The following is a 27,748-nucleotide window of genomic DNA, read 5'->3' on the forward strand; positions in this document are numbered from 1 at the left end:
ATCATGGTTCAGATCTTACCTATCAGAACGTTATCAGTTTGTTAGGGTAAACAATTTATCTTCCAATTATTCAAAAGTGAGATTTGGAATTCCGCAGGGGTCTATATTAGGACCATTACTATTTACACTATACATGTTACCGTTAGGCACAGTTATAAGTAACCATGGCGTAAACTTTCATTGTTATGCAGACGATACTCAACTGTACATATCAGCCAAGCCTGATGACCAACACAGGTTAAAGAAAATGGAGGACTGTGTAAAAGACGTGAAAGGCTGGATGTCACGCAACTTCCTCCTATTAAACAGTAACAAAACGGAGGTTCTCCTTCTGGGTCCAAAATTAGCAAGAAGTAAATCACCAGATTTAATCTTAAATCTCGCCGACTTTCCAGCCACACCTGGCTCAGCAGCAAAAAATCTCGGCGTTATAATAGATTCAGATTTATCATTCGATCAACACATAGGCAGCATCACTAGGACAGCTTTTCTACATCTTCGCAACATCGCCAAGATCAGAAATGCCCTGTCCCTGCGTGATGCAGAAACACTAGTACACGCCTTTATTACTTCTAGGCTAGACTATTGTAATGCGCTACTGTCAGGATGTACGAGCAGGAATTTAAACAAACTCCAACTAGTCCAAAACGCCGCAGCCAGGGTCCTCACTAAAACTAGAAAATTTGAGCATATTAGTCCAGCGCTATCATCACTTCATTGGCTACCTATTAAATTCCGTATTGATTATAAAATCCTTTTACTGACTTATAAAGCCCTACATGGTCTCGCTCCTGAATACCTGCAAGACCTTATTTCTCATTATGAGCCATCACGACCACTCAGATCCCAGAGCGCTGGCTTATTAATAGTTCCTAGAATTCAGAAGGTTTCAGCTGGGGGAAGAGCTTTTTCTTATAAAGCCCCCAAACTCTGGAATGATCTTCCAGAAACTGTTCGGGACTCAGACACAGTCTCAATCTTTAAGACTAGGCTGAAAACACACTTGTTCAGTTTAGCTTTTGGTAGGTAATGTTCCCCCCTAGATAGGGAAGATCCAGGGGTCCATGGACACAGGGAATTATAGTAAACTGAGACGCTGGTGCTGTCGTCCCGCTGCTCGCACGCGGTCACTCAGGTTTGTGGATGGTGGAGTGGAGGGATGCCGAACTGTTTCAGAGTGCTGCCGTGTCTGTGTGTCCTTCCGGTTCTCTCCTTTTAGTTAAGCTGTCATAGTCAGATCTGCCGGAGTCATTAGCCACACTCTGTAAATGTTTACATTCCCTGTTTATATACAAACGGATAGAACAAAACTAATCCCATTTACCTGCTTTTTTTTCCGAGTATACAACTGCCCACATGTCCGGCTGGACACCGAAGGACGACTGACTGCCGAGCCCCCCTGCTACCCACTTCAGACCAGCTGCCCACGCCTACCACCATCCACCTTGGATGAGCTGCCCACCCTACCCTGATGTTCTCATAGATTCCTAGATATTCCTAATATCAATATTACTGTTGTTAATATTAGTAGTATAATCACTTGTAGGTAGTTTGACCAGAGGAGGATGGGTCCCCCCTGGTGAGCCTGGTTCCTCCCAAGGTTTCTTCCTCAGTTCTGAGGGAGTTTTTCCTTGCCACTGTTGCCCCTGGCTTGCCCACTGGGGGGTTTCTGAACATTCTGTACATTCTTTCAGTCCTGTGGAAACTTTGTCTTTTCTGAAATCCTGTAAAGCTGCTTTGTGACAACATCCGTTGTAAAAAGCGCTATACAAATAAATTTGATTTGATGATTTGATAAAATGCCCAGGGTTAGGCCATGTTTATGTTTTGATATTTGCTTTCTACAGCCTGCCCTGTGCTGCCTTCCCTGCAAAATAAAATAGAATAGTTACATGCAGGTCTGGTTCTGGTTTAGCTGCTCACTCAGCATGGTCATGCCGGTTGGCCAGCATACCAGCATACATGCTTTTTCCTGCCGTGTGTGTGTGTGTATAGTGTGTGTATATACATACACATACATACACACATTCAACGCCTTTCCATTTCAAATACAGGAAACACAGTAGCCGGCCGCCGGTCACGTGACTGCTGTGTGCGAGTCTCCCCACTGACAGCAGCACTGTGGCGGCTAAGCTAAGCTAATCCAGGTACCTGATCACAGGAATGCAGCACTGTTTTCTGCACGTCCGCGTTATTTAACAGCCCAACAACTGAAGATTTAACACCAGAGAGAAGCTTTTGAGTAAGCACGACTCTTTTATTTCATAGTACACTCCAGCAGTGGGCGATAGCAGAGCTGAGCTGTCGTTAACTGTCAGTCTGATAGGTGTTTGTGTCGCGAGTTAAGTTGTAGCTGGACAGCAAGAGCGGACACAAACCAGCAGGTCTGCCTCAGGTTTAGGACAAGAAGGAAACTGCTCACAGTTATCTGTAGTTTGCTTCCTCTCGCCGTAGAAGACCGAGTATGTTGCTCGGCGTAAAGTCGACTGATGAAATCCTCACAGGGTTTGTACCTGATACTGGCAGAAGGTTTCTAGAGATGGGTTAGTCTGAAAGACAACAGCAGTGAATGAAAGCTCACACGAGTCTCGGAGGTTTTGAATCAGACAGCGAGATCATCAGCTGTGCACGTAAAAAATGGACTTGTTAAATGATGACAAAGGTTCTTTAATTAAAACTTCCTGTGGTCTCAGGAAGTTTCTATGATGTGTCGAAAATAGTATCAGAAACTATGAATGCAGTTACTCATTTCATACACAGTGTTGCACTAAATTTAATGTAACTGATCTAAGCTCTCTTTTTAATCAAACATTATGAAAAGAAAGTGTTTTAAGTACTGATGATATATATGATGTATTCAGAAAGGCATATTCTATTGTACTTTTTCATGATGATCATAAATATTGTCATATTGACCAGCACTAGCACATAGTATTTCACCAGAGGCTGCACTAACTGCAAGATCTTTTTTCTCCAGAAGAGGAGAAGAGACTGAGATGAGAGCTGTTCTGACATTTCTATACATCTGTATGTCGGCCCCTGTGATCAGAGGCACCCTCTCAAAAACAGATGCCAAAAAGTCCAGTAAAGTGCAGGACACTGAGGTAAAATATATAATTAATTTATTTTTGCATTCAGTTTTGGGTACCTTTAGGTGTACAATTAATAAAAACTGATTTAAATGAAACTTCTAGCTGGAGATCATAATAAAGAGGAGAGGCAATGAGACATCACTGTTGCTTTTACTTTTAAAGCCATGTGTGTGTCTTAGGCAGCGGTAGCAGAGCGGCCAGTGCAGGAGAGGGGCCTGGTAGTGAAAGACCCGCAGTGGAGGGATGTAGTCAGAGAAGAAAAGAGATATTGCCCTCATGCCCTACCAACACGCCACTTCCAGGGAGCAGTGTTGGGCTACATTACACCGGTAATTTTTCTCTCCATGCTTCTTCACACCAGCCATTCTGTATATCGGTAAACTTACAGTATTGATATGCTAATGTGATATATATATATATATATATATATATATATATATATACTATATTGCCAAAAGTATTCACTCACCCATCCAAATCATTGAATTCAGGTGTTCCAATAACTTCCATGGCCACAGGTGTATAAAACCAAGCACCTAGGCATGCAGACTGCTTCTACAGACATTAGTGAAAGAATGGGTCGCTCTCAAGAGCTCAGTGAGTTCCAGCATGGTACCGTGATGGGATGCCACCTCTGCAACAAGTCCAGTCGTGACATTTCATAACTACTAAATATTCCACAGACAGCTGTCAGTGATATTATAACAGTGTAAGCGATTGGGAATGACAGTAACTCAGGCACAAAGTGGTCGGTCACATAAAATGACAGACGGGGTCAGCGGATGCTGAGGTGCATAGTGTGCAAAGGTCACCAACTTTCTGCAGAGTCAATCACTACAGACCTCCAAACTTCATGTGGCCTTCAGATTAGTTCAAGAAAAGTGCAGAGAGCTTCATGGAATGAGTTTCCATGGCCGAGCAGCTGCATCCAAGCCTTACATTACCAAGTGCACTGCAAAGTGTCGAATGCAGTGGTGTAAAGTGCCGCCACTGGACTCTACAGCAGTGGAGACGTGTTCTCTGGAGTGACGAATTATGCTTCTCCATCTGGTAATCTGATGGATGAGTCTGGGTTTGGTGGTTGCCAGGAGAACGGTACTTGTCTGACCTTTGGATGAATTAGAGCGGAGACTGCGAGCCAGGCCTTCTAGTCTAACATCAGTGTCTGACCTCACAAATGCACTTCTTGGAAGAATGGTCAAAATTCCCATAAACACACTCCTAACCCTTGTGGAAAGCCTTTCCAGAAGAGTTGAAGTTGTTATAGCTGCAAAGGGTGGGCTGACATCATATTAAACCCTATGGATTAAGAATGGGATGTCACTCAAGTTCATATGCGTGTGAAGGCAGATGAGCAAATACTTTTGCCAATATAGTGTATATATAAATATTGGAGTGCATGTTAAACATCTACCAAAAATAAACATTTCTAACAGGTAAAAATGTCAAAATTCATGCTATACTAGCAGAAAAAGGCACAGGAACGATTGCTTACTGTCTGTTTTGTTTCCTTACTTCAGTGGAACTCCCATGGCTATGACATTGCTAAGTTGTTTGGGCCTAAGCTGACCTCAGTATCCCCAGTGTGGCTGCAGCTCAGACGTAGGGGGCCAGAGAGCTTCCATATCACTGGCCTGCATGACCACGACCCTGGTGGGTGCATCACCTACATTTTTTATCATACAGTCGTGGGCTGGAGGTTAGGCAACTGGCCTTGTGACCGGAAGGTTGTTGGTTTAATCCCCAGTGCCGATAGTCCATGACTGAGAAACACCTAACTTCCAATTGCTCCCCGGGCGCCGTGGATAGGGCTGCCCTCCACTCCGGGCAAGTGTGCTCACTACCCCCTAGTGTGTGTGTGTGTATGTGGTGTTTCACTTCACGGATGGGTTAAATGTGGAGGTGAAATTCCCCCATTTGTGGGATTAAAAAGTGTCACTTAAAATACTCCGTTAGGCCAGCCAGTCATGAAGTTTTAGATGATGAGTTACTGCCATAAAAGTAATTGTGATTAACAGTTGTCTTATTTGTTCATTGTATGCAGTTGATGATAGATACATGCCCAAACAAACATTACTCACCACTGCCAGTCAGAACTTTGATACTTATAATGTTAAACTTTGAGTATCAGCTGATACCAATATTTTGTTTCAGCTTTATAATGAGCTATTTTTAATTTAATCACATCACTTAAGATGGCCATGTAAATTTAGATTATCTTACTGAAGCATCACCAACAGTCTGAGTGGTATTTCAGAACAGATTTGTTACAGGACCATATCAGATTCTTTCTTTTTTTCACTTTGTTATCAGATACTGGCCTGATACTGATACTTGTTTTTTGTTAAGACTCATGAAATCTCAAATAATGCATTTTCTACTTTCTCTTATTGCATTTGCAGCAAATGAAAGCACACCTAGTGGATATTCTGTTGACATAACCATATCTTTAAGAAATCTAAGAGTGGAAAATCAGCTCAAATAACCATAATAAAGGAATAATGTCATTATTGTTAGAGGCCTAAACCCCATACTAATATTCCATCAGTTTAAATATTTAAAATACATTAAGCTCAGTCATATCTTTTTAACACAAATGTTAAATGCATTTTTATTGATTTTAACAGGTTGGGTCAAAGCTGTGAGGAAAGCAAACAAAAAAAATAAAATATGTGAGTATTTTCTCCCTATAGATTTTTTCTGGATTGTACACAACACAGTTAAATTCTAGGACATCTGGTGAACAAAAGTCATGATCAGTAATATTAATTTATGTCCACCCTGTTCCACCCTCACTGTTTTCTGTAGTACCTCGATTGTTATTTGATGGCTGGTCTTATCAGGACTACATGAGTGTGCTGGATAGTGAGGATGAGATTGAGGAGATTGGAAGAGAGGTTGTTGAGGTGGCGAAGGTACGGTGGAGCATCAAAATGTTGCACTGCTTTTGTGATGTAAACAATTAAATGTAAAATGTGTCTGTGTAGAGTACTGCAAAGTACCTCATGCTATATATATACACACACACACACACACACACAATACTGTGTGAAGGTTTTAGGCATCTAAGCAAATTTTTTAACAATTTACCTCAGCAGTGAGTTTATCACAATATACATTAGAATAAAGTCATATTCATAATTCAAATAAACATAAAAACAATAAAAAGTAACAAGAATTTCTTGGGTCCATATTTTTCCTTGACACCTTCACAGCCACCACAGAGACTTGTTAATATCATCAATTACATCATGAGCACAATTTAATGAAGCACTGATTGGTCAAACCAGGAGTTGCTTTTTAACTACGTATAATACTGGGCTTCCTTGAGGAGAGGTTTGACAATGGTTAAACACACTAACATCCATAAAATCACTATTTATTTACACACACACATAATGAAGATGACATGTATAATGCTGCCAGATGGAGAAGACAACATAAGATCAGTATCCAGCAAGATCTGATGTTTAACAGTGTAGATGAATGTGGGCTCTCTAAGTGGCAAGCAACAGATCACTATTGGCCTTTTTATTAATGTTATAACTGCTTATTAATGAGTTTTAAAGTATGACCTTATCAATAACCACGTTTTTTTCACTTTAGGCAGAGGGATTTGATGGCTACACTCTGGAACTGTGGAGTCAGCTGGGAGGCAACAAGAGAAAGTCAGTGTGTGTGTGTTTGTGTGTGTGTTAGCACGTGAACAGTGAATATTTGAGTCAATAAGAGACTGAATTCATATTTTCAGCATTCTGTTAAAGCCATGAGTATTTTAGCTGAGCTTCCCTGCTCTGAGCTCATTGCTGAGTATGTATTGTGTCACCTTTGTGATGCAGAGAGTTGGTTCACCTGGTCGCACACCTGTGCAAGTTCCTGAAGGCTGGGAAACTTACCTGCATTCTGGTCATTCCTCCAGCTGTCAGCCCTGGGTAAAAACACCTCATGCATTGATTTTGTTACTGTGCAAAACCAAATAATTCCATACCACCAAATAGTATGGCAAGTGCATTAATTAGTGTAGCGTATGTAATACAACAGTAATCAGTTTTGGACACAGTCAAAGTCTTTGCTGTCGCAAACTGATGTCGGTATGTGAGCCAGATCACAAACGTTTCTTACCTGTTTTATGTTTAGGACACACCAACCAGGCATGTTTGGGAAGGAAGACTTTGAGAAGCTGGCCCCCCATGTGGATGCGTTTAGTTTGATGACTTACGATTATTCCAGCCCTGGCAGGTTAGACTCCCACTGGAAAGATCTTATCTTGTTAACCAATGTGTACAAAATCCTAACTTCTTTTCTGAGTAGTACTTTGAATTTAGTTTCATTTGAAATTCCATCAGCTTGCTAAAAGACAAATGGTGAAGTTGTGCTGTGCCCCTGCAAGGAAACAGGAAGTGAGCATTTATAGATGTTCACCTGCTCTCACAAACCAATGTTTACACTAACTTGTATAACCAGAGTGCTGCTCTGTTCTACAACATATTTACTGACTTGAGGTGTTTGGAAAATATCTTCATTTGAAATCTTATTTGTGGGTGTACAGTCATGTGCGAATGTTTGATTGCCTCTTGTCAAATTACGTTTTTGTTGACTTCTTTTTTGTTGTTGTTGAAGTGAATTACACATCCCCTACAGAGAACACACTTAAATAGGACACTTTTCTGCACATTTTAGTGTTCGCATTTATTTGTGGAATTTAACATATTTGAGGAAAAATTAAGTCATAACTTTTGCACTGGCCATATTTCACTTTTAATTTTTCCCAATACGTTAAAATCCAGCAAATAAGCAATTATAATTAATCATGTATTAAATGGTGTAGAATCATGTTCTCTGTAGAGGGTGTGGTAACTTATTTTCATTTGGAAAATCAACAAAACATGTAATGACTGGGGTGCCAAACTTTGCATACGACTGTACTATATACCTATTAGACAGCAAGCTGCTCATGTGAAACTGGTTACTTGGATGGTGATTACATTAGTCTGTGGTGATGTTGGTTTTACATGTTAAGCAAAGTCAAAGCTAATATTTAGATTTGCACTGTAGGCCCGGCCCCAGCGCCCCCCTGCCTTGGATGCGTGACTGTGTGTTGAAGCTTGCCCCACAGACCCAGTTGAGGCACAAGATCCTCCTGGGTCTTAACCTGTATGGCCTTGACTTCTCCAGCCACGGAGGAGCAGAGCCCCTGTTGGGGGGCAGGTATGAGTGCTGCAGAGTTACTGTAACAGTAGAGTTTATTATCAAAATATAGCAAGTTAAATATTGAATTTTTATTTTCAGGTCTATGGCACTGTCCAGAAGAAACATATTCTCTGTATAATTTGTTCTGCTATAACATTCAGGGGACACATTCAGCAGACATACTTAAAACATACTTAAAAAATACTTTAAAACAACAGTGTAATGTATTCAAATGTGTAGTTTAGTATTTGTTGTATGCAAAAATTTGGGGACCCCAGTCAAATGACATGTTTTGTTGATTTAAATATAAGTCAAATAAGTTACACATTCTTTACAGAGAACACACTTCTACACACTTTACACAGTACACATTTACTGGTTATTTGCTGAATTTAACATTGAGGTAAAAATAAAACATAAAATGCCTGTGCAAAAGTTATGGTACAGTCGTTATTTTTTCCGATATGTTAAATTCAGTAAATAAATAGAAATGGTGTACAAATTTTTTGAAAAGAAAAAAAATATGCCGTATTTAATTTTGTTCCCTGCAGAGGCTGTGTTAACATATTTTCAAGGAAAAAAATCAGAAGATCATTTTTTTTGGGGGGGGTTTAAAATTTTGCATATGACTGTTTCTTAAGTAGAACTTAAGATAAAGGGAGGGGAAACATGCTAAGAATTGAAATATAACCAGGTTAGGATATTTTTTATTTATTTTATTATTATTTTTTAAACCTCAGCTACCCTTTTTCCTCTCTTGGTATTTTGTAGGTACACTGAGCTACTGAAGGAAGTCAAGCCTAAGCTACTTTGGGATGACTACTCAGGAGAGCACTATTTCAATTACAGAAGGTTTCACTCACACACACACACACACACACACACACGTCTTGTCTAGATGTAGTTTCTGTAGAAGACATTCAGTATCTTGATCATGTGGTAGTAATGTCTCTTTCCTACCTCTTACTCACATTTGCCAAACATCTTAACTACTGGAATTTAACTGTGAATTATAACATTGCTTATGTATATTTTTAGGAGTAATGCGGTGAAACATGTAGTCTATTACCCAACTCTGAAGGTAAGACAGACTGCACTTTTGTAATAGTAAATATTTGTGACTCATATAATTACAATGAAATTCAATTCCAAGGATGCTTTTCCACTGTTTTTAGTCTCTCCAGCTACGAATTGCCCTGGCAGCTGAACTGGGCACAGGGATTTCAATGTGGGAACTCGGACAGGGCTTGGACTATTTCTACGACCTTTTCTAAATTGGACTGGGACCACTAATGCACACATGCCCACACATATACAAATGTGTTTCATCTTCACAAATACTGACGTGTCATGGTACATTGTTATTTATGACGATGCCAGTGCTGAGCATGCCAATAAAATTATTTTTTACTATTTCTTGTTTATCTGTAATGCACTGAACTAAATGCTGGAATTTCAGGTCAATTTAAGTACATAATCATATTCATAAGTATATATTCAAACAAATATATTATTATTTTTACTTAATATAGTTAAACAACAAGACAGTTTATATGAAGAAGATTTATCTGAATTTTTAATAATGGTGTTTTATACGTACTGCACTGCAAATGGAGTAATGAATGACATGTTTTTTTGTCAAATCAAATACAGAACATCAAACACTTTATCATATGAACAAAAGGTTTGTTCGAAAAATGACAGTTAACAGAGAAATAATCAGTTTTGGTCCCATTACCTGCATTCTATTCTCTCATCCCACACATAGGCCATACTTCGATAGCCCCTCCCCAACTGTACTGATAGCCACCCAAGTTTGTTTTTGCATTGTATTTTATATTGTACATGTTTACATGCTTTTTTTCACATTTTTATTCCATACTGTATGTGACTTTTATGAAAACCTAATTAAGTAAAAAATCCTCAAATGAGTTTGGATATCCATATACGGATCATTTTAGTAATCTGATTCAAAGTCAAGGTGGTAAACAAATTAGACTTTGAAATTACTTGGACTTTAGACTCAATCTTTTGCTTTGAGTGAGTCTGTATCTTCATTGTGTTTATTTTATTAAAACAAAAGACTGAACATTCCATTTAGTCACTAACAAAACACTCATAGCATTACCAAGTGGTTCACTGCTGACTGTTCTGGTAGTGACAATTTTAGCTATTATTGAGCAGAACAGTACATGACTAGCAAACACAGCTTTAAGCAGTTATACACACATAAAATCATATTATTATTATTAAAACACAAATGAGTTTACTTAATTTTTAATAAGTATGTGTTTCAGTAGTGACCAATCTTAATGTTACACACCACTTTACGGATTTTGGGACACTTTAACACTAAACCAAAGGGATCAAACTGCTCACAGTATTATTTGAGTATAATTTAGGGTTTGGGACAGCCACTGGGGTTTGAATAGATCATAACATAAAGCTTGTAAATATCTCAGGTCTGTATGTGTTTTTTTTTCCCTCCAACCATCGGTTGACAGAATGGTCCATATATTCAACTACCACAACTCCCCAAACACATACCCCCATTCTCCAATCCTAGTGCTCCCCTCAGGTTTATTTCATAACTGTGGGAAACGCAGCCCCAGCAGCCTTTATCTCATTACATCAGCACTACATAAATAGAGCTGAGAGAAAACTAACAATGTTCTCAGAAATTCAAGAGATTTGACGGTAGCTTTTATACAACAGCCAGTCGGTTTCGCTGTTTGCATCAACATAGAAAAACAAAAAGAAATATGCTTACTTTCTTTACAATGGTTCACAGGAATATCACACAACTTCCTGTGAGAAGCGAACAGGAAGTGCTCTCTTTGCACTCATGTTGCTTGAATAAGACAAATGCTTTCACTGCCTCTTAAACTTATTCAGTGCTTTGACTCGATTCATTTCATTCATTTTAAGGCAACAGAACTGGCCATTCACTGGAATCATACTTTTATACATTAATTCATATTTTCTGTAGTTATGGCCTAATAAATGGAGTAAAATACTTGGTCCACACTTTTTCCAACAAGTAACATTGTCTTTTCTTAGTCTGACCCCAATTATCATGGTGTCAGAGAATCAGACTGCTATGCACCTCCACGGACAAGGCTTTTACCTGCTGCCGTTGCACAGCAGGATCAGGTTGTTAACTGCAGCTGTAGTGGACTGTACATTCTGACCCGTCACTAGGTGGCGATCCAAGACCACGTGTACTGCATCTTCTTGGCTGGCTGCAAAAGATTTTGAAACATTACCCTTTCTGTAATACATTATAGCTGGACATCCTATAAACCCAAGCACAGCTTGTAACATGTGTAGCCCTACTTAGCTAGAGAGCATCCTATGTATTCACCTGTGTAGGAGCCTCCATTATCTTTCACAAAGTCTTCCACAATTAGAGGGAGGTTGGCAAAATCTGGAGAGCGCACCAGCTCAAACACAGATGGCTTTGAGAGAGAGAGATGAAGCACAGTCATGACACATGAAAAACATATAAGCCTTTGCCAACTGGTTACTTAATAATACATACTCCAGTCAGGCTGTATCCACTAAATATCCATTTCTGTCCTTCTGTGGCACAACAGAGTGCAGAAACACCCTGTCCCACAGCACACACGGGCTCTGAAACAACCAAACAACAAGCATGACGTTCTTCACTCATGAAGAAATGAAACTGAATTAAGAATTGTAGGGAACCATTAAAGCCTATCATTGCTCAGAGGGTACAGCAATCCCTTACTCTTCTGAGAGATGAAGTGTGTGAGGATTCGCGCCAGTGAGCCGCTGTGGGCGAGGTCATTCAAAGCTCCTGGACAGTCTGGAATCAGCAGAGCCTGGTAACGAGCACCTGCAACACCACAAACACTAATCATTGCTTGTGGAATTCAGCACCACCCTGATAGATACAGCCTCTAATACACTGAACACCTTACACTACATAGTAATCTGTAAAATGATAAAGGGAGAAGGAACATGGCCACTATGGCTAAAACAGCTTTAAAAAGAAAATGAATATCAGTTGCAACAGTGACGCTAACCATCAATGGACTCCAGTTTGGCAGGACTGGCGTAGGGCTTTATGCTGAAGTCCTGAACCCATCGAGCAGAACTTTCGTCAACCCCAGTGAAGTCAATAGGTTTCCCCTGTCAAATTTAAATACAACATGAACGCTATCTTGTACTGACATTTGAATTAACTGAATGAAATGATGTTACAATTCGTAAACAAGTGCAGTAAGGGTGAACGATAAGAGTGGGCAATATGACAATGTTTTACAGCGTTAAATTATGTGATAAATTATGTCACAATACACTTTTCTGAGCATGTTGTGGATATTGTTAATACTTGACAGTACTGACAAACTGCATATTTCATTACAAAGAGAGCATGATCAATGGGATTTACTGTAGCACTCTGAGCAAAACTTTTTAATGAAAATCACTGCACTCATATTTAACAGTATTTTTAAATGTGCCACTGTTGGGACTTTTTTCAGTTGATCAAATCACAGAAATAGAAATATTTAGATATGATCAGATATCATGAATATGTCTTTAGGTATTGTGACATACAGTGAGGAAAATAAGCATTTTAACACCCTGCGACTTTGCAAGTTCTCCCACTTAGAAATCATGGAGGGGTCTGAAATTTTCATCTTAGGTGCATGTCCACTGTGAGAGACATAATCTAAAAAAGAAAATCCGGAAATCACAATGTATGATTTTTAATAATTTATTTGTGTGCTACTGCTGCAAATAAGTATTTGAACACCTGTGAAAATCAATGTTAATATTTGGTACAGTAGCCTTTGTTTGCAATTACAGAGGTCAAACGTTTCCTGTAGTTTTTCACCAGGTTTGCACACACTGCAGCAGGGATTTTGGCCCATTCCTCCACACAGATCTTCTCCAGATCAGCAAGGTTTCTGGGCTGTTGCTGAGAAACACAGAGTTTGAGCTCCCTTCAAAGATTTTCTATAGGGTTTAGGTCTGGAGACTGGCTAGGCCACTCCAGAACCTTGATATGCTTCTTATGGAGCCACTCCTTGGTTATCCTGGCTGTGTGCTTTGGGTCATTGTCATGTTGGAAGACCCAGCCACGTCTCATCTTCAATACTCTAACTGAGGGAAGGAGGTTGTACCCCAAAATCTCATAATGCATGGCCCCGATCATCCTCTCCTTAATACAGTGCAGTCGTCCTGTCCCATGTGCAGAAAAACACCCCCAAAGCATGATGCTCCCACCCCCATGCTTCACAGTAGGGATGGTGTTTTTGGGATGGTACTAATCATTCTTCGTCCTCCAAACACGGCGAGTGGAATTAAGACCAAAAAGTTCTATTTTGGTCTCATCTGACCACAGAACTTTCTCTAATGACTCCTCTGGATCATCTAAATGGTCAAGGGCAAACTTAAGACAGGCCTGGACGTGTGCTGATTTAAGCAGGGGAACCTTCCATACCATGCATGACTTAAAACGATGACGTCTTAGTGTATTACCCACAGTAACCTTGGAAACAGTGGTGCCAGCTCTCTTCAGGTCATTGACCAGCTCCTCCCATGTAGTTCTGGGCTGATTCCTCACCTTTCTTAGGATCATTGAAACGCCTCGAGGTGAGATCTTGCATGGAGCCCCAGTCCGAGGGAGATTGACAGTCATGTTTAGCTTCTTCCATTTTCTAATAATTGCTCCAACAGTTGATCTTTTTTCACCAAGCTGCTTGGCAATTGCCCCGTAGCCCTTTCCAGCCTTGTGGAGGTCTACAATTTTGTCTCTGGTGTCTTTGGACAGCTCTTTGGTCTTAGCCATGTTAGTAGTTGGAGTCTTACTGATTGTGTGAGGTGGACAGGTGTCTTTATGCAGCTAACGACCTCAAACAGGTGCTTCTAATTTAGAATAATAAGTGGAGTGGAGGTGGACTTTTTAGAGGCGGACTAACAGGTCTTTGAGGGCCAGAATTTTTGCTGATTGACAGGTTCAAATACTTATTTGCAGCAGTAACACACAAATAAATTATTTCAAAATCATACATTGTGATTACCGGATTTTTTTTTAGATTATGTCTCTCACAGTGGACATGCACCTAAGATGAAAATTTCAGACCCCTCCATGATTTCTAAGTGGGAGAACTTGCAAAGTCGCAGGGTGTTCAAATACTTATTTTCCTACTGTATTACCCACCTTTAGTGTAAGGATTTCAAAAAGCACAGAAGAATTGGAAACGATGTACAGAGACACGCCCCTCAGCCTCTTCTGATGGGCTCTCATTTGCCATCTTTTGAGGAAAGCACTGTTGATGATCAAAACTACGCATCTGAGTGCAGCTTATCAGAGCAACATGAGCGAGGAGGAGGGAGGGTTTAGACTATGGACAAACCCTCAATCGAAGGACTAGGCTGTTTTTTCTGAAGTCGCTAATAAATTCTCAGGTAGGGGTGGCCAATCTTAGTCCTGGAGATCTTACAGCCCAGAGTGTTCCGATCCAACACACCTGGCCCTAATAATCAGGCACCCTTAAAAGTTTTACCTAGATCTTATGTGTTTAGGCTTGGAACTAAACTGTGCAGGGTTATAGATTTCCAGGATCAAGTTTAACCATAGCAGAAATCATCTGGGGTTTAGGTGCTGATTTTGTTATAAAGTTAACATGCAAGGCATTTATTTATTTATTTTAATATTAGCCAAAACTAATTTTATACAATAGTTGAAGCTCTACAAAATCCTGAAAACGGTATCTTCTCCAAATCTTAAACAATAACTGAAGCCCAGCTGATAACATACTAGTAAAACTAATGCATGGCCACAATTTACTATAATGCTTGGGAAAGGGATCCTAATGCACAGGCATGACTTAGGAGGTGGTTGAATAATAAGGCGTGGGAACGACTTAATTATCTCCCTGCTAGAAAAAACTGAATGGACCAGCATAGCTGTTCACCAGCAAAACCAGCATTTGTAGTGTTCTGGATGCTGGTATTTTGGTCAACTAGTGCGTCTATGTTGGGTGGCCAGGTAACCGACACTCACAAACTAAAGCATAAAGCTTTTTTCAGCAGCTCTGTTCCCACGATTAAATCGTGACCACGACTTAACATTAGGATCCTGTGCCTAGATTTTATTACGATGGGGTGTCACTGGCGGGGCTCCCTAACACACGTGAGTGTCATTACGCCCCGAAAAACTGCCTCTGACGCTCAGCCCAACAGTGAGCAGTCACTCCTCACTCACCGCAGGCGTGGCTGTCTGGAGGTTGAAGGCTGCACTGCAGAGAGAGAAGCACTGCTGGAAGGAGCGAGCACACACTCCTAGCAGGAGGGAGAGAGAGAGAGAATGTTATGGAGGCGCAGTCCGCGCTCAGCCTGATAAATCCCACTCCGAGGTGATGTCATGTGCTGATCTCTGGTGTGATGTGCGCCAGCTCGGGGTCGCTCTGTGGGCAGCTCTCGTACCTTGGGGCGCTGCGCTGGCCACAATCAGGCAGGTGGCTTTAGAGCTCATTCTGCTGCTCGGACTCCTGTAAGACCCTTACTGAGTTTCCCGGACCTGAAAGAGGGCGGGTGGCACTAAAGCCACAGAATTCCCAGAGCCAGTAAAACACACACCGTCAGTAAAAGACAAGCAGCTTCTCTTTATTTTCATAGTTCCGTCAACGAAAAGGTTCCTCCTGAAACTGTCCTTGTACATTCAGTTCCGCAAATCCAAGCAGAGAATCGTGATGTCCTACACTCTTCAAAACAGATGGTTCTTCAAGGGTTATTAAGTAAATGCAATGATTCTATTACGAATCATGAGTTCTGTGTAGAACCATTTCATGCTTAAATGCTTTTTTTTGTATTGTGAAAGTTCAGATCAATGGAGAACGTGTTGTGTATATGGTTCTATAAAGAACATTCTCCATCAATCTGAAGAACCACTTTACAATGCAAAGAACCATTTAAGCATGAAATGATTCTATAGAGAACTATATGAAGAACCATCGTTTTTGAGTGTGCACACGAGTGTTTGTTTTTCTTTCCTTTTCCCCCAAAATGGTACAAAAGATCAGCTAAACACAAAGCTATATAGCAGTACTGTATTGGCACTTCCCAGTATTATACATGCAGCTCACATGAATGTTATTATATATGTAAATATATATATATATATATATATATATATATATATATAATTGCATGAGAAAATATATGATCCTTTATTTTAAAACAATCTTATTTTAAAAAATAATGAAGGAAAAAAAATCTAAGTGTCCACATTGTAAAATGCAGTTACCAAGTTTAGTCATAAAGAGTTAATAACACATAGGACATGTTCATTAAAGCATGAAGAGTACAGTATATCTAAGCAAAGCTAAATTTAACATTTTACAGTGCAGACAGATATGCAGTAAGCATTATTATATTGTTACTGTCGGAAGAAAACCTTGTATCTCCATTTTTTATGTTTTTCAGTTTTTAATATCATTTAAAAAAGTGCCTGTTGGTCTTTACATTGTGTAAATTTCATGATGAATGGACCAAAAGAAATGTCCACAATTGTGTGGAAAGATGTCTGGTTCCATTGACTTCCATTAAAAGTAAAGTAGGTTTTTTCCTTCTCCTGTAAAGTTACTATTTTGGAGATACGAGGTTTTCTTCCGACAACAGTGATATATAGTCCTCCAGTGAATGGTAAAACATTTAATCCTGTATTTTCTTGAATTTAGGTGTCCTTGGAGAGAAAGAAGGTGTTTAAACAGAAAGCAGGGATTGATTATGTCCAGAACTGCATAATCCTATATTTAGGATATTTAGTTATTTTAACAGGGACGTCAACAGCTGCAATATGTCTCCAATATTTAAAACAAATCCTCTAACAGTTCGGTACAGATTCTGAACTCTACCATACACAGGTCTAGGCTCGGAGATTTCTAACTACACACCCTCTCTTCTTGTACTTTTCCTTTTGAAATGGACTGCCCTGCAGCCACAATCGCTGCTACAGACTGCTGTACTTCATCACTTTATACTTCACAAATTATTTACATTGCATAGCAGCACAAAACAACAGAAAGTAGGCAAAAGGATGAGAAGTGTGGGTGCATTTTTGGTGTGTGAGTGCTGGATGTAGGGTCTCAGTAAGGTTCCTCCTTTAAACTTCGATACAAACAGCAGGTGAAGATCATTCCAAAAATCTTGAAAAGAAGTAACAAAAACAGAACATAGAAAAAAAGAATATGAATATTTTACATGTGGGCAGCAAAAGGCCACATTCATTATAAAAATGTTATGATTTACCTGAAGGAATGCAATTCCAATGCCCACTGCGCCTAATATCTGCAAGTGCTGAAGGATAAACTCCTCTAATTTAGAGATGCAGCCTCCCTGAGAAAGAAGAAAATGTTCTCAGAGATGCTCCTGAAGAGTGACCCAAAGCAAAATGGTTTTAATTATTGTTTGGTTTGTACTGCAAAGGTTAAAAGCAGTTGAGCTGACGCAACACTGGTGTCCCACACCGTTGCGCAGAAGGTTGTGAGTACGTGCCATGAAACAACCACAGAGCTTTGCTAACTCCTGTGGTCTTTCACACAGGTCAGGATAATGCTGATGCTTCTAAAAAACTGATGTAGTATATGGGCTACATGTAGACCAAAACAAACTGAGAGAAGGGCATATTTACATTCTCATTAACATAGTAACACAAGTTGGGCTTGTATATAAATTATTTGCAGATTGTTGAAGATTACTTTCTCAAGTATTAAAAAATATTAAGCACTTTTAAAGGAACAGTTTGACAAAAAATCCAATTAACACAAGTTTCTCTTTACACTAAACGTAGTCGGTCACCTGAGACCTGTATGCATCTTTAGTTTTGCACTGGAGCTATGAAGCTAATGTAGCTAACAAGTAATGGAAAGTGATGTCACCCAAAATCTTGTGTTAGGCTACACAGAGTTCTATTACATTAGCCTTGTAGCTCCACTTAAAATTGGCTTTTTTTGGTATGATTGGTTATGTTTTGGTATGAGTTACTTGGAAACATATTTCATATTTTCATATTTTCACAGAAGTCATTTTAATAACTTGAATGTGTGGTAGTACATTATGCAGTGCATGTGAATGGTTGACATTACACCTAGAATGTCTGTAAACAACTGATTTGTTATTGAGAAAGAGGTGTATATTAGTGTGTAGGGCAGACCTCTACTTTGTAGATGTTGGATGGGTGGTCTCTCACTCCACAGTGATCAGTGGGGGTCTTACAGCAGCTGTCAGGCACCAGACGCTTGTCAGCATAAGTGTGTGTCCAGTCTCCCTGCTGCCAGTCCGCTGAGCTGTTACTCCCACAGCACTTCAGCTGTGCCGTAGAGTGGAGGGGAGGGGGGTGGTAGGAGAGATTCAGAGCGTGACGTTGACATCATTCAGAGAACAGTATAAGATAAGAATCAGCAGCACAGCCTCTTTCAGGTCTATTCCTACATCCTCACTTGAACGGCTATTTATCTCATAAAACAGTACAAGAGGCCACATGCAGGCTTTTCCTTTCTCATCAGCTAATGAGCACATCAAAACTTAAATTGTATCCGTTGTACGTGGCCCCACACTTCAGCTCCCTACTGTCATAACTACACATGCAACTATGTAACTAATATATTAATTTCACTGTAATCACTGAATAATAAGTCTTAAAGGGCTCACACTATGGAAAACTGAGTTGATGTAGTATTTAAACATTGTTAAAGTTTCGAAACATGCCGTCCACTCTCTATGAATTCACTGGATTTGTGATGTCACAAAAACCGGCATATTTACATATATGCACCTATTCAGAGCAAAGCCCTGGCCATTCATGCTGAAGTTATAATGAGTGTTTCAGCCTAGCTTTTTAGATAAGGCACAATTCAGTGCATCCAATTAGAACAGAGATCATTTACATATATAAATCACAGTAACAAAAACAGCTTGTTTCATTCTAAGTGATTAGAACATGAGAGGTTGTGTAAACGGCTGTGTAAAAATTAATTATGACTATTTTTCAGTACATAAAACCTCAATAATGTTGTAAATGGACCTTAGAAAAAATAAGTGAAAACTGTAGCATATGAACCATTTAATAATAATAACTGATTGCTTAGCTGAACCCTTTAAACCCTAAAGTGTGGGGCCACACTTTAGTTCCTCACTTTCAAAACTACATAACTGAATAGTTTAATGGCAATCACTGAATAAAACATCTTAAGATTAATAATTGAGTAATAAGTTTAACCCTTTAAACCCTAAAGACCTGTATGCAGGCCTGCACTTCAGTTCTTTACTCTCAGAATTAGATAACTAAAAAAAACTGTTTCATAGTAGTTACCAAATAATTAATAGTAGTTAAACAAAAATGAGTTATGAGAGTAATAAATGAATAATAAGCCCAGGGTTCATGAAGTTAAGGTGTTAAAAAATAGAAAAGGATGTCCAAGAAAATCTCTTACTATACATTCTTATTATATGTTGTTATATCTGATACCAGCACAGCTTTACTGGTATCTTTCCACTAACCACCAGTAGCTAAGTAACAACAATGGATGCTGTACTCTAAACTGCTAGAACATTTTTGGCTGAAAAAATACAGCAAGCATTAAAAAACACATATGAGAAGCAATGTCTGGGGCAGGGGAAACTGCAGGTTTTCATTCCAAACAAGCAGGAGCACACCTGCTTGCACTTGTTTAATCAGGTGGTTCCAGTCTTCAAAAAAGCGGCTATGTGAGCTCCTGTTCTGTTGGAATGATGAAACTGTAACCACACTGGTGCTTTGTAGATGAGACTAAATGCTCCTGGTTTGGGCTTTTCATTTTCTTTTCTTTGCAAACCTCTTGTACAAAAAACAAGAGAACACTACAGGGCATGCATTATTGCAAATAAGATGGCTTCCCCTCATGTTCTATAGCTTAAATACCAGCAGAACCTCACTATATATGTCAGTGTGAACGTTTGACATCCTCATACTCCCTTTATTACATAACTCTTACATCCTGCTGGAGTTTATCCACAGCTCTGGTGATGTGCTCTTCTCCGGGCTTCTGGTACTTCTGCACCATGGTTTTTTTCAGGTCGGCTCTCAGCTCCTCATTCAGCTGTACAGAGTTAGGCAATGAAGTTAGACAACAGAAAACAGAAAAACGGTATGAACTATAAATATATAAGAAAACTACAGCGTCATTGGAGGGTGGATGAGTATGGTTTAACAAAGAGGGAGACAGAATGGAATCTGACAGTGTGGTAGCTGGTTTACCTCATAGCAGAAAGGGAAACACTGGAGCAAGAAGAAGTGGTGGAGGAAGAGAGATAAGGTTTATGACAACAGAAGAAGTCAACAGAAGGCATGCAGACACTGTCACACACTCCACAGAATATGGTTTGAATATGACCTTGAACTAGATAGCATGAATCTCATGATGTTTTCTATAATGATCAATTACAACATATATTACCACTGGCAAACAATTCGTGTTTTCATTACTATTCTGCAATGTTACTAGACATTGTAGCTAAATCTTAAATGTTTTAGCACGGCATTAAATGATATGATCTTATCAAAAGCAGAGAAGTGTTTTGCTTGTTTTTCAATTCTTGCATAATTAAACGTTTATGATGTTAACACAGTCATTCCGAGTGGTTTGGTATGAAAGATACCTCTCACAGAAAGTAATTGCATATCAAGGTTATGAAGACAGTGGCCAATGCTGACTATTTTCTCAACAGTGAACACTTTCACATCAAACCACAGAGTAGTTCTGTTAACATTTTGGAGACTGAATAATGGAGAAATTTTGAATTTTCTTTTTAAGCCTTAGTAGTCTTAACTACTCAAAAAAGAGTGTTCTATAAGTGGCAGCTTCTTATTACTCTGTTTGAGAAACTCACACTACATAAGTTAAGGATTTAAGACATTCACCAGGAAAACAGCAGTGGGCTGAAGTGTGCATTCTGCTTATCTACTTTGGCTGAGTAATATTATGAATAATTATTATTATAACTATAATAAAGCAATTCCAGGTCATGCATTACTGCAATTTTATCACAGGGAAAGGTGACAAAACTCCCTTCCCCATGATAAACAGCAGCAAACATATATTAATTTGAATTTTAATATGGAATACATACACATTTTTAAATGATTTATGTTAGTATAACTAGAATTGACATAAACAAGTATTCTGCCAAGACATTTAGTTCCTTTAGAGTGAGGTATCGTTGCCAAGTAGAATGTTCAGTCGGCCACCGTTGTGTACTGTGGTTATTTCATGAATTTTGTAACTTTTTGTCATATAGCAATGAGCATATGATAACGTAACAATGTTTCATGCAAAAACCTTTGCTTTATAAGTACTTTTAGTCACCAAATTATTAGTATGAGTCTTGTTTAGCGCCAATCCAATGGCCCTTCTACTCACACTGGAGCTGAATCATAAATGTGCATAATATAGCTAAAAAGTCATTAATAATAGTCATCTGGAATTCAGCCACATCCACGCTCGACAAACAGTGCGCTATGTACACTATTTATTCCAGAATTCCAAAACTTCCACATCTAGCACATTATTTGGGGAGTAACTTTATGTAAAGTGATTACGATTCATGAGTTTGATGCTGCTTCTGACTGAAACATGGACATTTGAGCATGTAAGCCATTCAAGTGACATCCTTTAGACTTTTATATTGCAGTTTTACAGTAAATCATAGAGTAAGTACTTTAATTCAAGCCTAGGATATCAATGATGGATTTGTTTAGCATGTTGGCTGTCTTTTAACCTGTTAGCTAGCTGACCAGCCTAGTTCTAGACAAGTATGTTGGCAGCTGTTTAAACAAAAAACAGGTTGTTAGTTTGTCAGTGCACTCAGTGGTCCATGCGAGCAGCATTTAAGTCAAAACATATTCCATTAACAGGACAAGGCTGCTCCGTACTGAGGTGCAGTGGTGCAGTCATACAGAGTTCAGTTGCTCTGAGGCAGTCACAGGTGTGTGTGTACTATGGGTTTTACAACAGCTTAGAATGCAGCTCTGCCAAACAGATTTTAAGACCCAAACTATATAGTTTTATAACTATTATTAAACGTGTAGTAGCATATTAGAAAATCCTAAATTGATCTACAAAGTGAGGTGTTATTTTCATGCATATAGAAGTTATTTTAGATGTTCAGAGGAAAGATAAAGGAAGAAGTTTAAAAACATCAAAAAAATATCAGAATAGCAGAAACAAAGTACAAACAAAAGGAGAGAACTGATAGAGAATGTTTCACAATTGGCCATCTCACTGAATCAGGCTGTAACAAAGCACAAGGACACTCTTTACCTCTTGATAATATACATAAGCCAAAACGCCAGCAGTAATCTCCAGCAGGAATATTAACAGCAGCAGAACAAAGAACTGCAAAAGAAATTTCAGAAAAAAAACAGCTAAAAAAAACAGACACATGACACAATGTAATGTGTGATACTATGTTTATGTTACGATATAAGACTTCATGAAGTGAAAAGTACAGTAAGTATGAAATTCAGCTCCAAATAGAGGTGGGCATATGTTTGTAATTCTGAGTTAGAGAACAGTTATAGTGTGCTGTCCGTTTACAAGAATGACCTCACCTTCAACATTCAAAAGAGAGACGGGCAGATGTTGAAAAGTGAAACATTAACATTGACTAAGCTTGGACACAACAGTGCAATTCACTTAGCACTCTCTCTCTCTCTCTCTCTCCCACACCTTCATACAACTCCCTTACTGTATGGAGACTTTTGCTCACTCAGTCATCTCCCCTTCATTCCTCTACCCAAGCCCCCCCACCATGCCCATCATTCCTCAGCTGTGACTCAGTTGCCCACTCGGTGCTCTTAAAGATACACACCAGTTTATTTAAATCACATATGTTGTCATGACAAGACACCCACACACATGCACATGATCTAATTTAGGGAGCAATAACGGTGACGTCAATATTAAAACACATCCAGTAGCCTTGACAGCACATCTAATCATAATGTTTGCAGTTCTTCTAAACAACAGCTCCATGCTTTACACCAACACATTAATCTGAAATGAAAAGGGCATTTCATAGACATTCCTCCCAATAGTCTCTCCGGACATTACAGTATAAGGCAGTGTTGAGCCAAGCCATCTAAAAATTTTCCACAACTATATTTGGAATGAAGTCTAGGACAGTTTTTTGGCAGTGGCCCTTTACTATTCTGAAAAAGCTTTTGTTTTTGCCTTCCTACAGAGCTTAAAACATTCATGATGTTTAAATGAACATGTGCAATCTGAACTTAAGTACATGTGCAGGTTAATATGATATTTGAGCCCATTAGTTTTAATGTTGCTTGATTTTATTGATAATGCTGTATGTACATAAGTGTCTATTAGGGGTGTCTACACACATTTTTGCCTAGTTCTTTACATTTTTGATTCTGATTCTGAAGGAGATGCCTGAAAATGCAATAAATAAGAGACTTAGGGGTGTCATTTTAATACACTCCTTGGATCATTCATATTTCCAAAAGTGTATTGAAATAAGTGAACCCTTAGTTCCTCACTCACCGCTATCAGAAGTCCTCTGCTCTCTTTAATGGTGGCGCAGCAGCCCAGGATTCCAGTGAGCACCACGATGGCTCCCGCTGCGATGAGGATGTAGGCAGCCAAAGCATACGTGCTGGAGGAGAGCAGACTGATGTAGTCGCTCTTATCCACCAAAGTCCACAGTCCCACTGCCATCACAGCACCTCCAGACAACTGAGAGAGACAGAGCACAAGATCTTCAAAACACTTAACAGTGTATTCCTTTATTATATTTGTAATATAGTAACAAAGTTCTACATTCCCAATACAGTTCCAAGCAGCTGTTTCCACAGGTCAGTAGTGAATTGATAGAATCTAAGGTATGTTGTTTGTACAATAAATATGTGATTTCAGCTTAAAACAACCTCAAAGAGATGTTTTGCCAAACACGGCTTAAGCCTAAACCCTGGCTTAAAACACATTTTCAGTGTTGTTCCATCCTTGGCACTGTGCTTCAACCATGACTGGAACCTGGCTCTGTTTGTGCTCTAATAACAGGCCCAGATTTGCGGACAAGTGAGCTATAATTTGAAATGAGTCAATATTCAACACAAACGTGTTATTTTTGCCAACACACAAAGACTGACCCATAAGAGGAGGTTAAAGGTGAAGAGCAGGTACTTGAGACAGATCGTCCCACAGGTGTTTGTCTTTTCCTCGTCTGCCACCATCCTGGAAGGAGACAATCATATGAAACCATAATGAACATTCACCTGAAAAAATTTAACCAGTGCCAGAGCACAACACCCACATTGTTTCATACACTTTACCTTTAGCTGCTACTCGACTGCAGTTAGGAAATAAAATTATTTTAACTCGATTCAATAATATTCATGAACCATGGAGTAAAATGGAAAAAAGTTTTGCCTAAATCTATTTAGAAATGTAAACACTCCGATGTTAATGTATAGGCACCCCCGGTCAAACTACATGTTTTGCTGATTTTCTATCTGAAAAAAGTCAACATGTCCTCTACAAAGAACACACTTCACAATTTAATGCACAATTATTGCTTATTTACTTAATTTAACATACTGGAAAAAACGTAAAATGTGCCATGGACAAAAGTTAAATATGTTAAATACAACAAATATACATAAACGTGCACTACAATTTGCAGAAAAATGCTTGTTGTCTCTAGAGGTGGTGTTGACTCATTTTCAGTTAGAAAGTCAACAAAATATGTTTTGAGCAGGGATGGTCAAACAAGAGTGCATATGACTGTAGATTCATATTAGTGCCTAAAAATTCTCAGTAACTCGAGTACTTTGAGTGTATACAGTCAGTGGGAGTCATGAACAATATATACACTGGTACATTTATGGACAAGTAAAACCAGCATATATGGTATGTAACTCAGCTTTGCAGCTCTATGGCTACTTTGTCTTATCCATTCAAAGCTCAGTCTTTATGAAAGCTGTTTAGTCTGAAACTGTGATTCGTCTTGGCCCTCCCACAATGCTGTGTGTGTGTGTGTGTGTGTGTGTGTGTGTGTGTGTGTGTGTGTGTGTGTGTGTGTGTGTGTGTGTGTGTGTGTGTGTGAAGCAGAGACTTTTACTACTGTGTGACCCCAACCAGGCAGTGAGCCGGCAGTGGGCAGATATATCTGTCACTGTCTGAGTAACACTACCCTGCTGTCTCCTGTGCAGTGAGGAAATGAAGGGGAGTCCCACAACTGTCCACACAGAGACTAGATCAGAGTGACTCACTCGCGGTTTTACACCTTTCTGTTTACTGGTAGACGTGTTGGTGGTTATTTCACTATTAAGACTGGCTCTCACTGAAAAGACCTGAAAGAAATCATTGCAGGATAAGGAATCTGTTAAAGATGAATGAGTATAAAATTTGCAGTTACTTAAAATAATAATGGTAAGTAGACATGTAGCCAGGGGTTAAACTGGGCTGGAGCACAGCATAGTGGAGCTCTGGCACCTTTGGTTCATGTAAACGGCAAATGGCAAACGGCCTCCACTACTATAATTTTAAGGAAATTGTTAAAGACCACTGCTGTCGGAACAAAACCTTGTATCTCCATTTTTCATTTTTCTGACATAATTTGAAAATGCTTGTTGTCCTTTATATTGTATATACATTTCATGATGAATGGACCAAAAGAAGTGGCCCACAATGGCTTGGAAAAGCATCTGGTTCCACTGACTCACATTAAAAGTGTAGTGTGTTTTTTTTTCCTTCCTTTTTCTGTAAATGTATTATTTTGGAAATATGAGGTTTTGTCCCAACATCAGCGATATATTTGTTTAATATGCCTCAAAATTTATGTGGCCTAGATTGTTTGCTTATTTGTTATTTATCCTGTTCTTCTTCTGTTATATAATAAGTAAATCCAAAGCATTCTGCCACACAGGTACAGACACCTAATCACCCAACACTCTCCTCAAATTAAGGGTATTAATAGCGTTCCCCTATTTTGTCCCCTCTTTGCTGCCTCTTCTCTTACGAAAAGTGTTTAAACTAAATGTTGGAACATTACTGTGAGGATTTGATTGCATTCAAATGTTGGATGATTAGCTCTGGATCATAAACTCCACTGCAACTCATACCAACGTTATCTGATCCAGAGAACACAGGTCCACTACTCCACAGCCCAGGGGCTTAATACCCCACTAGCTCATGCTTGGCACTGGTCAAGGCTCATGTGTGGCTGCTCCAGAGTGTTCCATTCTCTTGGTAATACTTTTCTATAGACAAGCTGGATGTGCGCAACTTCATTCGCGTCAGCAATGGCAGCACATTAAAATAGCTGAATTGACTGACAGAAGAGACGTCTACAAACTTCTGGACATGTAGAGTCTCTAGTATCTATCGATAAACCTGATAACCCTGTATAATAGTGCTTTGATTAATATACTCAGTACCACTGTCCTTAGTTCTCCTGTAGGCCTAAAGTGCTGATATTCTGGAACAAAGCATTTGCTATATGAGGAGAAATCACTCGACTCTAAACAGACCACCATTAGAAAAAAAAAATCATGGGTTTGAAAAGGCTGAAAATATCCATGTTAACTACGCGGGCCCACTGGTGACATACTCTTAATAAAAATAACCCGTGCCCACAACTTATTAAGTGGTCGGATCGAGGTGTTTATGATAGTGAAGTCATGGACAAGACTTAGTAAGACATGGGAACGACTTAATTATCCGGTTCCCACGCCTCAGTAACTGGTGGCCACGCATTATTGTTATTAAGGGCAGGGGCGTAGCCAGCAGCGCTCCGTTCTGAACCACATGCCATCATCTGGTAAACACGGGAATGGATCCCACTCTGTAACCAAAGACAGGGTAAGATTTCTTTCTGCCAAGCCCTGATCTGATATGCAGTTACGCCTCTCGGGGCTCGTGATGGGCTCGAGCTGCACCACACCATGTGTGGAATGTCTGTTATCTCTCCTCTATCGTAATTCAGCGCAGATCCACCAGAGCCAGAAAGACTCCCACCAGCCACGAACAGTGGACTACACTGAATTAGACGCGGGAAAAGTCCCCCTCTGCACACACGGCGTGAAAACATTACACACACACGCAATCGAAGTTATTACTAATAACACGCGCATACTTTGTCCACTTGACTTCTACCTCCACACAGAAGGTCAGCAGGTCTCAAACTAAAGCAAAGTTCTTAAACTCAACTCATTCTCAAGAAACAGAAGTTCACATACCTGCTGCTGCTGGACACACAATCCCGGTGAACCTCAGAGCGCGGATGAACCGCTTGTTTCTTCCTCAGAAACTATTTTTACCGCAACTAGCGGTGCTGAGTGACTGCGCCGCGACTGAGCTTACTGCGCTTGCGCACTGCGAGTGTTCAGGGAGAGAGAGAGAGAGAGAGAGAGAGAGAGAGAGAGAGAGAGAGAGAGA

At 39.5% G+C, this 27,748-nt stretch overlaps 3 protein-coding genes across 5 annotated transcripts; 1 reads left to right on the plus strand and 2 right to left on the minus strand.

Moving 5' to 3' along the window:
• Positions 1 to 2,065: 2,065 nt before the first annotated feature.
• Positions 2,066 to 9,695, plus strand: chid1 (chitinase domain containing 1). 2 transcript variants are annotated; one of them, XM_017682103.2, is made up of 13 exons: positions 2,066 to 2,242; positions 2,981 to 3,104; positions 3,272 to 3,421; positions 4,613 to 4,745; positions 5,720 to 5,764; positions 5,901 to 6,007; positions 6,699 to 6,760; positions 6,932 to 7,024; positions 7,230 to 7,331; positions 8,148 to 8,300; positions 9,054 to 9,134; positions 9,321 to 9,363; positions 9,458 to 9,695. In XM_017682103.2, the coding sequence occupies exons 2-13, from the start codon at positions 2,997 to 2,999 to the stop codon at positions 9,554 to 9,556; spliced, it is 1,176 nt and encodes a 391-aa protein (XP_017537592.1). In that variant the 5' UTR covers positions 2,066 to 2,242; positions 2,981 to 2,996; the 3' UTR covers positions 9,557 to 9,695. The 2 variants fall into 2 exon arrangements, with proteins under 2 accessions (XP_017537592.1, XP_017537591.1); XM_017682102.2 differs by having other exon boundaries at positions 2,067 to 2,242; positions 2,978 to 3,104.
• A 135-nt stretch (positions 9,696 to 9,830) lies between these two features.
• Positions 9,831 to 16,193, minus strand: gatd1 (glutamine amidotransferase like class 1 domain containing 1). The gene is made up of 7 exons (XM_017682119.2): positions 15,744 to 16,193; positions 15,523 to 15,599; positions 12,332 to 12,437; positions 12,034 to 12,141; positions 11,824 to 11,915; positions 11,647 to 11,740; positions 9,831 to 11,524 (listed from the first exon to the last, which is right to left on the minus strand). The coding sequence occupies exons 1-7, from the start codon at positions 15,790 to 15,792 to the stop codon at positions 11,406 to 11,408; spliced, it is 645 nt and encodes a 214-aa protein (XP_017537608.1). The 5' UTR covers positions 15,793 to 16,193; the 3' UTR covers positions 9,831 to 11,405.
• Positions 16,194 to 16,844: 651 nt separating this feature from the next.
• On the minus strand, positions 16,845 to 27,675 carry cd151 (CD151 molecule). Of its 2 annotated transcripts, XM_017682121.2 has the most exons (9): positions 27,550 to 27,675; positions 24,460 to 24,544; positions 23,855 to 24,046; positions 22,616 to 22,690; positions 20,554 to 20,574; positions 20,291 to 20,395; positions 18,472 to 18,627; positions 17,568 to 17,654; positions 16,845 to 17,464 (listed from the first exon to the last, which is right to left on the minus strand). In XM_017682121.2, the coding sequence occupies exons 2-9, from the start codon at positions 24,541 to 24,543 to the stop codon at positions 17,405 to 17,407; spliced, it is 780 nt and encodes a 259-aa protein (XP_017537610.1). In that variant the 5' UTR covers position 24,544; positions 27,550 to 27,675; the 3' UTR covers positions 16,845 to 17,404. The 2 variants fall into 2 exon arrangements, with proteins under 2 accessions (XP_017537610.1, XP_017537611.1); XM_017682122.2 differs by lacking the exon at positions 20,554 to 20,574.
• Positions 27,676 to 27,748: the final 73 nt, after the last annotated feature.

The sequence above is a fragment of the Pygocentrus nattereri genome, chromosome 11, assembly GCF_015220715.1.
Source record: "Pygocentrus nattereri isolate fPygNat1 chromosome 11, fPygNat1.pri, whole genome shotgun sequence".
Classification (NCBI taxonomy): Eukaryota; Metazoa; Chordata; class Actinopteri; order Characiformes; family Serrasalmidae; genus Pygocentrus; species Pygocentrus nattereri.